Below are 13,459 nucleotides of genomic sequence, written 5' to 3'. Positions count from 1 at the left end.
ACATAAAGATGGAATGGAATTAAAAAAAATAAAAAAGAAGAAGCGGAACGTAAAGATATTTTAGCCACCGGCGCCTTTATGCACCGTTAGGAAGAGAGAATATCAAAAGGAGTGTATAAATCAACTGAGCTGCAGAGCAATAGTTAAACAGTCATGAGATGACACAGACATATTTACATCTGTAAATACAGAGAAGAAGTTCCTGAGGTTTCAACAAGATACAGTTTGTCGGTGCTAAATAACAGAACTGAAAGGCTGGAGTCGAACAGTGAAAGAAATCTTCATGTTGGATCAGTGCATCTTCTGATTTGAGAGCGATCAAAATTATCCTGCCTCAACCATCTCCATGTAGGAAGCCTTTCATAATTCATGAGAGATTTTCACTTTCGAAATCCTCTTTTTTTTGTCTCGTATTTGAGATGTGATTGCATCCGGTTCAATTCCATGGTTTTTCATCAAGTGAAAGATTCTTAACGCCCCTTCTCCATCCCCATTGTGAACATTATCGGAGATTAAAATGTTCCATGAGCTAGAACTCTGTTCAAAGCTAAACCCTTCTACTTAGACTTTGGAGATACAGTCCATCTTTAATATTTCTACTCTTCATAAATCCCTTAATGAGAGTATTCCATGAAATTAAATCAGGAGAAACACCAGCTGATTGCCTGATATGTAAAGTTTCAAGTGCCCCCATTAGCTTCACTGTACTGTGCACGACAATTGATAATCAAATTTCATGAAACCAAATCAGGCTTCAAGTTCTATGAATCCAACTTTTTGAAAGTTTCTTTGGCTTCCTCTACGTTTCCATTCTTAACGTAACAGCTTTCTACTGTGATCAAGCTCCTGAAATTTAGCATACATGTGCACTAGAGAAGTATTAAGAGAACCCTTAATCTGAAATCCATTTTTTATTATATACCCATGAATTTCTTTACCAGGTCTATGAGCGTCTAGACCTGTACATGCCTTAAGAGCTGCTGACATTATAAGCTCATTTAAATCAACACAGTAACAGTATACACTCGAGAACAATCCCTATACCTCTGTGAAACAGCCAAAGTTCACGTATCCTTTAATAAGGTTTGTCCATGAGACATGATCAGGCAGCAAGCCTACTGTTTGCATTTGCCCAACAAGCTCCAATGCTTCAACAACATGCCCATTTTTAACCAGATCAGAAATAGGGAATTACAAGAGATTAATCCGGCTTCAGACCCACAGACTGCATTTCATAGAAGTAATTCAATGCTTTCTTGGCATGGTCATAACCCGCATACCCAGAAATCATAGTATCCCAGGTAATAAGATTTGGCTCTACTTCTTTCATTTGCAATTCTGAAACCAATCCAGCAAACACATCAAAGTTCTTTTGCTGGACATAAACATTTAACATTGAGTTCCATGAGATAATGTCTCTTACAGGCATTTGGTCAAACCACTGACAAGCATAACTTAGACAGTGGCATTCCCCCTACATATCAAGCAAGCATTTCCCCACAAAGACATTGTTCCCGTAACCTTTTCTGTCAATGAACCCATGAACTTGTCTCCCCCTACACAGTCTCATTGACGTCACAAAAAAAGCCTCAAAGCCTCAGAAAAACAAAAAATTTCATAAAGTGCATTCAAGATCATAGACGGTGATTGTAATTTCTCTGAGCAATTCCAGCAAAAACTTCAATTGCATCATCCAAACTACCACATTTTATGAACGTAGAAACAATTTTGGTTCCAAGACATGCATTTTTATACATGTTACTACCAACCAAACTCCCATATACCTCTCGCGAGAAAAAAAGATCTCTCTTGCATGCAATAAAATGCAACAAACCATCAAGTATTCAGACATTTTCAGGAGAATCACCTATTTACTTAATGACATGCCGAGTTTGAACTGCATCCTTTAACCGATTATTGGAGCAGTACTTCAAAATATCGATAAAAGAGGATGAGGATTTTGACTTTGTCTCCATGAAACTCTGAACCTTAGAGGTGAACCAGCGGCGCATGTTTTGGGAAATGGGCTTTTGCGGGATTTGGGGAATTGCAGCAGCCATTGGTCCTGCAAGAGATCAAAGTTCAATTCGAGGAACAAGAACTGCCGAAGCATTACGAAGGTCCAGGTGACGGTAATATTTGAATAACAAAGAAAAGTTTGCAATCCGACGAAATTTTGAACGGTGGAGAAGAAGCGCCTCCGAAAGAAAGCAGGAAATGAGACAAGGTCACAAGAGTGCCAGAAAACGCCAAGCTTTCCAGTCTCCACCCTCGCAGTGAAAGCTGTGACAGGGACAAGAACAAAGTCACTAGCACCCAGATTTTCTTTGTTTTGTTGTCTTCATTTGATCACTAGTGAGCAGTAAATGTGTCTTCCTGAGCTCTAACTTCTAAAGTAAAAAATGAAGTTCTCTTCAATATAAAATTTCAATTTTCGTCCTGATAAAAAAAGACTTTATTTCAAGTGAAGGTAATTAAAATTTTATTTTCCCATCTTCAAATTTTGTTTTATTTAGAAGCGGAATAGGACCAGGCAAAGACCTCCCAACCTGCACAAGAACACTGTTCAAGCCCCTTCAATTCAGTGAGGACCAGCTGCCTATTTAAATAAATTTCCAGGAAATTACATCAAAGTTGGTATATTACCATCGCCTGTTCACCACAAGAGTGAAGGAATTATGATATGCCAGATGCAGAAAGGACTGCAGCAGACGCGTCAAGAAGACCCAAAATTGTGAAAGTAATCCCTGCTAGGCTGCTACATATTCCGTCTCCTTCGTATTTACCTATCATTAGGTACCATTTTTACGATTTTAAGTTTTTAACAGAACAAACCAGTCTTAGGTATGGCAAGAAAGCAAGCAAATTAAGGGTGACCTTTAATCGATTTTTTGAGTTTCTCATATACAGATGAAATTTCAAAAATTACAGACAAAAGAGAAACAAGGAAATGAAGAAAGGTAAAGGAAATGCGCAAAAAATGCCACACGTAAGTAAAGGAAAGCAGCATTGCAAGTTCCATTTTAGAGAAAGTGAGCAACTATGCACAAAACCAGGAACTTCACTAAAAATTCAGTTTGAGACCTATGGCGCTTTTGAACCTCTCAATCTAGCATGCTGCCCTTCTAATCTTGCTTCAAGTAATCTTGCTTTCAAGGTGCTCTCCTTCAATCCACGGGCCTGCTTCAAAGAACACTCTGATGCCTCAATAATATCAGGGGTGTTGCTCTGGAAGTTCCACTGTTGTACAGGACTAGATACACCAACAGCATCCCCTTGGATATTTTCTCTTGAGCCAATGACACAATGTGCACCCTTCCGTGGCATCCGCCCACAAGAATCCTCTCTCCGATGATCGTTCTCCACTCGGATCTTCCCTCCCTCAGAATATGATAAATGCACTCTCATTAAGTCATCAGCCACCTGGGATGATCCATGGTTTCCATCTCGTCTAGCCTTTCTTTCATGCCTCACTTCCCGTTCATCATACATCTCAGATCTTGCTTTCTCCCCAGTATCAGCTATAACATCTGGTTCACATGTCTTGGGGTTGTCCATTTCTTCTTCAAACTGTACTTGCAGAGAAGCAGAATTACGACTCTTGATCCTTTCACGATTCCCCACTTTTTTCTTCGCTACATTGCTCTTCACTGTTTCTTCCAAACTCTCAATGCTTCTCTCTCCATGCAATTTTGTCAGATCACCTCCGTGCTTGCTTTCACCAGTCTTATTCAGCTCAAAGCAATGCAAATCACTGGCAAGCGAATCATCATCTCCAGCATCTTGGGGTGCACTTATAGCCCCATTTAAGTGAATAGACTCGAGGGAGTTCCGACGCAAAGAACCTTCTTTTTTCGTTTCACTCTGAGTTGGGCCCTGATTCTTAGAGCTATTGTTTTGTTTCGCTTGAAGGAATGCCTCGATTTCACACCTTAATCTGTCCACCACAATGTCAGTTTCAGCCAAATCAGATCGAGCTCCTGCAAGCTTCATCTGCTCCCGCTCATCAAGCCATGCTTCTGATATATGGAGTATCAATCGATCATCTCTATTATCATGATCTTTCTCAAATCTGTGTTTCAAGGCTCGTACCTCTTGTTCATAATCTCCAACCCCCCTTGCAAACTTATCACATAATTCTTCCAACAAAAATCGTGCCCTTCTCTCTTTTTCTAGTTCTTTTAAAGCTTTAGTGAAACCAGATTTTACTTCCGAAAGCTCTCTTGCCAACTTCCTATGAAGATTCTCAGACCGCCTCCTCAACTGTCTTTCATTTTCAAGCTCTTCCCTCACAGATTGAACTGCAGCTTTGACTTTCTCTTGTTCTTTGGTTTTTCTTACAAGTTTATCATCCATGAGTTGTTTCATCAAATCCTCAATTTCCTGGCGGTCAGATTGTTGCTCATGTATCAGCTCTTGAATACGGGCCCGTGCATGATCAAGCTCCATCTTGAGAGCTTTCACCAGTGAAATATTGGATGTATGCTGTTCTTCAAGACTCCAAATTCGATTTAATACTTTCAGCAATTCTGTTGATGTTTTAAGGCTATAACCTGTTTCAGCAAGCCTTCCCTTGAAGTCCAAAGAACTAGTCGGCGTCATAGGTGGGTTATAAGCCGCTATCTGGAAGGATGACAAAAAACAAGTACCGATAAGAGTTAAAATAGATGTGGACTACTACTGAAGCTGACAAATTAGATTTTTTAATTGTATTTCAGGAAACTTTACATTTTTTAAAGAGATTTGTCATATTGTAGAGAACCAGGCAAGGGAACTTGAAACATTCTGTTACCTCCATTGAACTACCATAACTAGAGGGAGAGACAGGCTGTACAGCACGACCATGCCGTTCAATAGCTCTATGGTGTTTCATCAATGAAGCTGCAACATGCCGCCTCAAGCTACTGGCACTATCAGGCTGGCATAAAAAAGAAGAGCTTTATTAGACACTCACAAATAAACATACTAAACACACTTATTGAGTGTCGCATGCAGCTAAAAGGAGATAAAGTGAGTAAAAATTCTTTACACATATATATGATGGTAGAGGATGGCTGAGAGTTTAAAACTCTTTTATCAAATGGCAGTTTATGAAACTTTTACAAAAACTCAATTCCTTGAAAAACATATACATTCTTTGCAACTGGTAAGAACTGGTCTAAAGTACTGTCCAAATCAAAACAATTCAGGAGCAAAAAGAAAAAGAAAACCCTCAGGACCTCAAAAAAGTATTGCATTCAGCCGCATCTTATGGAGCACTCTTCAGTAAGAGGAATATCAACAGAAATAGGACCCAAATGTTTCTCTATCTGCTGGTTCTCAGCTTCAGAAAATTAGAGGACCAACTTCTCACTGTATTTCCAAGCAGCTAATATACATGATCTTTGAGCCATAAAAACAAATACACCTTAAGAAGCTTGTCTGAAAATCACATTTGGATTTGACACTTACAACACAAAACTGTCAAACAAAGCAGACACATTTGATCAACAGTTAAAGCAAATCATGTAAAGCTTGAAGAAAAATTGGATTATTCAAAGCTATATCCCTAAAACTTAGATACACAAGAAAACTGCGGCTAATAAACGCAAAGATACTCTCAACCAGCACCAACTGACCAGCAGCAGCAATCTTTGGCAGGATGATATTACGAAATCAGACAACTTCTACCACAGCAGTATTACTCGATGAATTAAAATAAATGGTAGACAGAAAAAAGGAATGAGCGGTAAAGTAAAATGTTCAACAACCATCACCGGCAGAATCGAAAGACTCAAAGCCTTATAATCCAAAAACACAAAGTTACCAGCAATGAGAGTGGAAACATTCATCCTGCACCCAACCCAGAGATTGCATTGGTACAAACAATGAAATTTGCACAAAGCCAGTTATTTTCCCAAACAGAACATCAATACGTAATCGAGACTAAAACTGAGCTGCTAGTACGTCAATGACATACATCCCAGAGCACAACAATTGTACATCACCAAAAGATCACTTTTTCTTAGAAAAAAAAAAAGGCAACAGAACAGAAAATTGAGAATAAAATCTAATATAAACTCAAAAAAGATCGATCTTCCCCACAAAAAGAAACTTCGTCATCAAAGACAACAAAACAAATTCAGCTTATGTTTCCTGATCAAAAGCACAAATATGCAGTGGATGGCTTCTTCCCCAAAAGAAGTAATTACCCAGTAATATCGGACAGTAAAGAAGGCTCGAATCAAAACCATCCTACCTGATCAGGTGGACTATGAGGTGGATCGGCCAGACGGTTGTGAAGGTCAAGGCTCTTGTCCTTATGGTGGCGGACCCTAACACCGCGGCTCATTTTCGAAGGTGGCAGACCCTGAACCTCCCAGAGGTTTGCCCCAAGCTTCCTTGCAGAGACTCCCGATGGCGCAATCGTTAACCCTCCTTTATTATCGTGCGTACCCCCTAATCTCCATGTGGGCACTGGAGTACATGGGCCCCCCTTTTTCCCTACCAAAATCCCGCGCTTCAACTTTGAGCCTAGCAGCTCATGCTTTTGGCCGTCTGCGACACCTTTTTCGCCTTCCATGTCTTCAGCCATTTCGACTCCAAAAAAACGGTTTTCTCTCCATTCTCTCTCTTTCTCTTCCACCCTTCCCCGTTCCCTCACCTTTTCTGAATTCTCAAACCCTGCTTTTCGTGCTCTTGTAAATTTTCCTTTTCTTCCCCATTTCTCTTTTCCTCTTTTCCTGCTTTTCTAACAGCGTCTGTATCGCATTTCTGTCATTTCTTGGCAGTAGAAAAGAAAAAAGTATTACACAAGTGTGCGCGAGCCGACATCTCTTTGCCGCATTAAACAACTAATAAAGGGTTGGCATTTCTTTTTGCAATAAGTTCTTCATTTAACTTTTTAAGGAAAAATTGTGTATATGGGAACGATGAACAATGGCCCAACTTCTGGCCCAGCCGACTGATACTAGAAATGCAACCTGTTACAGTAACACCGGTTAAGACAAAAGAAAAGGAATGGAGCTTCAGAAAAACCAGATTCCACGCAGAGTTTCAGTGGGAATTGACCTGGCGCTAAGCTGTTCCCGCAGTTTAGACTTTTGCTCTTCATCTTCAATCAATTTTCACCACAGAGTGATTTTTTTCCCGCAGTGGTAGTTGCTTCGTTAAACCCAAGCAGACCCACCTTCGTGTTGCATTGATTAGCCTATAAACGCTCGAGAACCGACCAGAGTCATGATAGGAGCTAAATCTAGTCAAAAAGCATCAAATAAGAGTTTGCGACTTAAAAGAGCAGAGCAGGCAAGCGTTCATAAGATAGCTTAGAATAAAATATTCCGCTGGTGAGCCGAAATGGGAACTGATCTTTTCGAAAAAAAAAAAAAGCCTGTGAGAATGTACAATTGTTTCTCCATAGGTGTCACTCTGCCCACATCCACAGGATACAATAAGATCTGCGTCTACAAGCTCAATCCCAGATCATCTAATAGTCTGACTTGCAGGGAAATACCCTCGAAAGGAAATCCTGAAACCGGATAGCAAAGTTTTAGGATTTACAGCTAAGATTGACTGCGAATGAAATTGAATCGACCTGTAAGCATGCTCAAAATTTGCAGCATTGTAGTGTTGAAGAAGATGATTCCAAAATACAGAACGACGTCAGAGCCTACTTGCAAGGTCGCACAGCGAGTTCTGGGGTTCCTTTACCAAGCTTCTGAACAGACCTGAAAGAAAGCAGAAGGGGTGAACCCATTTGAACACAAATACGTGAGACAAGGAGCCAGTATTAATTCATTTTACCAGCTACCCATCATTGGCAATTCCGACACCTACTTTTTCAAAAGAACAAACAAACTACTTGCTTTTGTCGTATTTATTGTTCTGGAAATGTAAGTCACAGATCATACCTAGAAGAGCAGAATTCGCCAGTATTCATTTTGCCTGCACAGCTTAATAGATATGGCTGCAAAATTTTCTGTCCAGGATTTACAATTAAAGTTTTCAAACTCAATTATCAAGGAGATGAGCATATATAATTGGTAGATACGGCTGTCACAAAGCTTACTCATCATAACTACAGACAAGCACCATTTGGGTGTTTAAGCAATTACAGTTCTTTCAAAGATGCAAAGGGACCAAAAATCACAGAATGCTGAAGAAGCAAATTCATAAGAACACATGGTTTTGGATTTTTATCAAGTATTTCAATCATCAATTAGTACTAGTTTCTGAAGGCTTTTTGCACGTTTAATAAAGCAGAGAGAAAAATGCTAAAAACTCTTACATCAAAAACTGGTTTCTTGTCATTGAATCTATATGAGAAAAACTCGATCCAACAGTTCATCTTTTCGTAGAGATGCTGGAGGCGATAAAATGAAAGTATAATTAAACTTGAAGTACGGCGTCCAGAATTCGAAACTGAGAGAAGGCCATTCATTTTTTCTCTTCCTCTTTCTCTGTAAAACGCAGAAGCCAGTCACCGGCGCATTTCCCTCAACGTTTTACCGCAAAAAATGGAGTTGTGTGTCGTTCGAACAGATAGTAACCCCGCTTCCTAAAACTTCAAATGACCAACGCGGCGAGGTTAAGACTGCATAAATCGGTAAAAATTCACTGAAACACAAAAAGTGAGAACTTCAACAGTTCAAAACAGGGTGACTTTAATTGTTCCCGAGAATGAAATCTATTCAATCCATATAAATAAATTTCAATCTCGGGAAAAATTAAAGCACTCTGTCTTAAAAGATCTCCTTGTTCTGTTTCAGTAAAACGGTCTCCACGAAAAACATTTTTTTATGGGACTTTGAAAGTTGGCCTCCGGCTTATCTGGCTGTTAACAGAGCTTCGTCAGGTACAAGTCCGACAATTCATCTGTTTGTCTCCTTCTCGAATGTCATTAGCCACAACAAAATATTTCCATCCAGAGCGAAATGATTTCTGAGAATTTCTTGTCTCCTAAAATATAAAATTGGCCAGTCTCATGTTAGAATTACAAAGAACAATCACAGACTTCTCCTCTCGAGCAATGACAAGGTCAAAGCTGATGGAAAGTACTCTGATATGATCATAATGGACAGGGGTAAGTAGCAGAAACTTCAAATAAATCTCCAACTGTTGTAACACCTACTGAACTGCCATGCCTTTAATTTTCAAACTGAATTCACGAATCATGAATGATATTTGCTACCAACTCCCAAAAGACTACATTTTCTCTACTGATATCAGCATGAAAAGGATTCATTTTCCTTTTTAGAAAGATGAGAATGCAAAAATAAATGCCAGCATGACAAACTGTTTATGAACCATTGTAATATCAGCGAACACTAGAGCAGTGGAAGCACAAAAAATCAGAGATGCGAGCCTTCTGTTCAAGATAATATTAAAGGGTTTGAGCCATATATAAATAATCTTTTATTATTTACAATAATAATAACAACAATACCCTTCAAAGTCTAAAAGGATTATCAGAACATAAAACATAGAAATTATGGTGATTTTGATCAAAATTTTATAGAGCCACTGGAACCATTCCAAACCAAATCAGCATTAACCATAGTTTTTAATGTTTATATTATTTTATTAGTATTATTATCACTTAATATTTAATTTATTTATTGGATGAATGATCACTCATAAATTGAAAATGAACCCAAGTGAACCCAAAATCTGAAACGCCTATTCCTACAGTAATAGGAGTTTCCATCATGAAACATTCATAGGATTGCCTCCCAAATTTCACATCTCAACATATCCCATTTCCTCAAAATTGTCAGCATATAAACATAGTGACCTGCTTTGGCATTCTATTCTGCATCACCCTATCACCAAAACGGGTTTGGCTCACCATAAGATTGGATTGAAGACCTTTTCCAATTGTTTTACCACCCTTCTCCTGCATCTATATTAAGGGTTACCAGAGACACAATCCTTGAAGTGTTTAAGGAGCTGTATTTAGCTCAGGCAGAGAGAATAATTATAGTCATAGCAAAGAAGAAAGTCACAAACTCTCAAAAGTGAACTCCCTTACCATATGATATCGTCCCCTATCAACAAAGAAACTAATGGAAGCAACATAAATTTTTGCAAACAGATGAAGATAGAAATGTAATAGAGCTACTGTAACACAGTTCTTGTTTTAGAGTTAACAATGTCTACTGCAACTAAAGGAATGTACAGGAATTTGAGCCGAATTTACAGTGAACAATACTGATCAAATGCCTTTCACACTCCTTAGCTTCACAGTAGAAGACCCAACTATTTTACAAGTTAGCAACAGTAATTCCTTTCTTTTCTTTTACCCGTGATTCATGTGAGGATTGTGTATGACCTGCAGCCGTAAGTGTGCATAATGTCCCACCATCAAGGAAAACATTTCCAAAGATATTTGTCATCAAAAGCAAAAAACAAAAATAAGAACAGATGTGCAGCACTGAGGTCCACTATGTTCAGAAAAGTGGGAAATGCAAAAGATTATTTCCACTAGGATATTTCTGAAAAGGGTAACTTTTTCTTCAATTTCAGGACTTACATATAAGCCGAATCACATTTTTCTATAAACTTCAACAATAGCTTGAAATTTCCAAGCTAATTGAAGAAAGAGAGGTTTTCAGAATTGAGGGATCTAGCATTTCATTGAATTCAAAAAAATATTAATTAGATGGATAAAGGGCAAGAGTTAGAGAAGCCGTTTCAGGGAGAGACCTCCAGCCTGGGTTCAAAGCTAAATCCAGTGAAAAGCTGAAGAGGGAACCTCTTGGTCACAGGACACTTTTGTGACCACTTCCACTGCTTCCGGTTCATGTAAAAAACAAGTAGTGCTGGAGCTCCATAGCTTTGAATATATATGAGGTCGTCAGTCCCACTACTAGCAAAAACATCATCAAACTCTCCAAACCCTTGAAAATATTTTTGTGGCATTCTAGAAACCTCACGCCACTCCTTGGTTTCAAGCACCCAGATGCCAATTCCTTTGATTATGTCAGGTCGGTCTTGTTTCCCAAGACCACCAACCATCACAGGCTTATCTTTCAGGTTCATAAGCCGTCCACAAGTAAGAGAGCATGGGACAGGGATATAAGTTTGCATCAAAGAAACACGAGACGATCTTGTTGAAAGGTCATACATGATCAATCCATGGCGGTTCTCACTTCCACCCACAACTCCAGTTGAATAGATTAAGCAATAAAAGACGCCATCACAGATAATGCTTTCGTCACCACCCCTCCATCCTGTTAAGACCTCTGTTATAGAAGTAACCCACGATTTACTTTCTGAATCATATATATGGATTGACAGATCCCATTGACGGAAATCATTAGGAACCTGTTTTGATTTTGCAACAGCAATGGTATATCCCCGTGATGCCCGATCAACAGATATTGCAAGGGCACTATAATCTGAAAACTTCAGACCTGGTGGGTCTTCCAGCCTCTTCCATTCTTTTGTGATGGGGTTACAAACATAGAGTTGGCTCCGACTAGAATTATCCATGAAGCAAACTAACCCACAGGAAGAAGCAATGATCCAATTGGGTGCTTTAATGCATGGAAGTTCAAAACTGTACCATTTTCGTAAGATTGGATCATAAGCATATCCACCAGGGTCATCACTACTGGTGAACATAAAGTACCATGGTTTCTGGGATAAATCATTTGAAAAATTCCACAAAAACTTTCTAGCATTGACTAATTCATTCCATCTCTTACACACAGATCCTACTCTGAATATGCTTGCAACAGGTAAATAGGCCAAAATTCTTTCAAGAAGATCATCAGGCAGGACGACATCAATGGAAACCAGATGCTCTTTATCAATCTCGTCATTGAGTTCAGAAAATGATTCAACCCCAGTAGCTTCTCTGCCTCTATTGTCAGAGTAATGACTCACCCACGATGTTTCACCGTCCATTTTCAAATATAACGCTCTTAACCACCAGATAACAGAAGGGGCAGCGGGAACGGAAATGTATGAAAGATCAGGACCCTAATCATTAAAACAAAATCATATTAACATTCTCCTACAGTCACATTCAATATCTTATAATCATAAAAGAGGCTCAAGAATAAAAAAGAAGACTGGAAAAAATGCAGAAGGCTTGCAATGCCCTCTGCATACGCTCTAGCATAATAAAAATAACAGTTAAAAAAAAGGAACACATAACAGGATTGATCTCAGATAAAAGAGATTAAAACAACCAGAAGAAGTCCCCAATGTCCTCTCCAAATGCTCTTGCATAATTAACTTAACAGTTAAAGGGAGAAACACATAACAAAAATTATGTCCAGATAAAGGAGATTGATACCCCAAAACCAAACCAAACAAAAAAAACGAAAAAATAAAAACAAGCAAACAAAGAAGATAACTGGGCTGTGGTTACAGAGATTGGTCACAAATATAGTGGATGGCTATAATCCAGCTCTAAAATATCCCAGACAAAGCATAATCATTCTCGCGGCTTGAACACAATCACTTTAGATAATCATATATTGTCCAAACATCTCGTAGGAGGGCAAAAGATAGTTCACATTTCACATATAGTTCTCCAAAATGTAAACAATAATAACAGCAACAACAATACCATCACCAACAACAACAACAAATGAAACAACAACCAAACAAAAGATAATAGAAACAGTTATGGAACATATAAAAAGGAAATTAGAAAAATAAACACCCATCCCATATATGAGCGCCACACACAAAATAAAAAATAAAAAAATGCAGGCCCCTGACGTAACAAAAATGGAATAAATGAAAAAAATTAGAAGCAAACATCACATAACAAATAAAAAAACAAAAAAAGTACAACGGACGTGGAAGAAAACAAACAGATCAAGCAAAAATCAAGAACAACATCGGGAAACAAGCGTGCAAAGATAGGCGATGAGCATACCTCGCTTGACGAGAACCGGAACGGAGACTCCTGCTAGGACGTATTTTTCCAATCCTCCCCGGGCCCGAGAAACGCAGCGGAAAAAAATTGACAGAACAAGACGGCTAAAGAAAAGGTAAAATCAGTACAGAAAAGGAAGAAGCAAACATAAACACGAAATGGGCTTCTCTAAATTTGTCAATAACCTAAAGATTTATGAGAGAAATGACACATCAGCCTCATTAAGACTTCCCCGTAAAGAGAGTCGAGGAGACGAAATGGGTCTCCCCAGTCTGATCAGAAACCTACAGATTTATCTCAGAAATGGCAGAATAAAACAGAGGGATAAAGGAACAAGAGTATTTCGGCTTTTTTGAGGGCGAGATGAAACAGTGATTCAACGAAACAAAACGACAGGCAAGAAATAAAAACGGAATGCGGTTCGCATGAGGTCTGGATTTCCGTGAGAGAGAGAGAGGGGGGAGAAGAGTCACAAAGAGGCCACCACGGTTACAGAAAGAATTAAGCTCTTGCTTTTTTAATGAGGATTTCGGTTTGGACTCATCCAAGAAAATAATGCGGTCTTGCACACATCCACCTCCCCAT

The 13,459-nt window shown here is 38.9% G+C and overlaps 2 protein-coding genes across 2 annotated transcripts; both read right to left on the bottom strand.

The window, feature by feature from the left end:
- Positions 1-2,878: 2,878 nt before the first annotated feature.
- On the bottom strand, positions 2,879-7,401 carry LOC137942780 (uncharacterized protein At5g41620-like). Its single transcript, XM_068788522.1, has 5 exons — positions 7,384-7,401; positions 7,051-7,234; positions 6,239-6,962; positions 4,793-4,918; positions 2,879-4,623 (listed from the first exon to the last, which is right to left on the bottom strand). The coding sequence occupies exons 3-5, from the start codon at positions 6,572-6,574 to the stop codon at positions 3,085-3,087; spliced, it is 2,001 nt and encodes a 666-aa protein (XP_068644623.1). The 5' UTR covers positions 6,575-6,962; positions 7,051-7,234; positions 7,384-7,401; the 3' UTR covers positions 2,879-3,084.
- Positions 7,402-10,162: 2,761 nt separating this feature from the next.
- Positions 10,163-13,459, bottom strand: LOC137956293 (F-box/kelch-repeat protein At3g61590-like). Its single transcript, XM_068803730.1, has 2 exons — positions 12,875-13,459; positions 10,163-11,964 (listed from the first exon to the last, which is right to left on the bottom strand). The coding sequence occupies exon 2, from the start codon at positions 11,887-11,889 to the stop codon at positions 10,672-10,674; it is 1,218 nt and encodes a 405-aa protein (XP_068659831.1). The 5' UTR covers positions 11,890-11,964; positions 12,875-13,459; the 3' UTR covers positions 10,163-10,671.

Source organism: Aristolochia californica, unplaced genomic scaffold (assembly GCF_029961685.1).
Source record: "Aristolochia californica isolate CCGP_79_NKW_82.1479 unplaced genomic scaffold, dmAriCali1.0.hap1 SCAF_1, whole genome shotgun sequence".
Lineage (NCBI taxonomy): Eukaryota > Viridiplantae > Streptophyta > Magnoliopsida > Piperales > Aristolochiaceae > Aristolochia > Aristolochia californica.
Note: the sequence above shows the minus strand (reverse complement) of the source record. Positions and strands in the feature narration are given on the sequence as shown.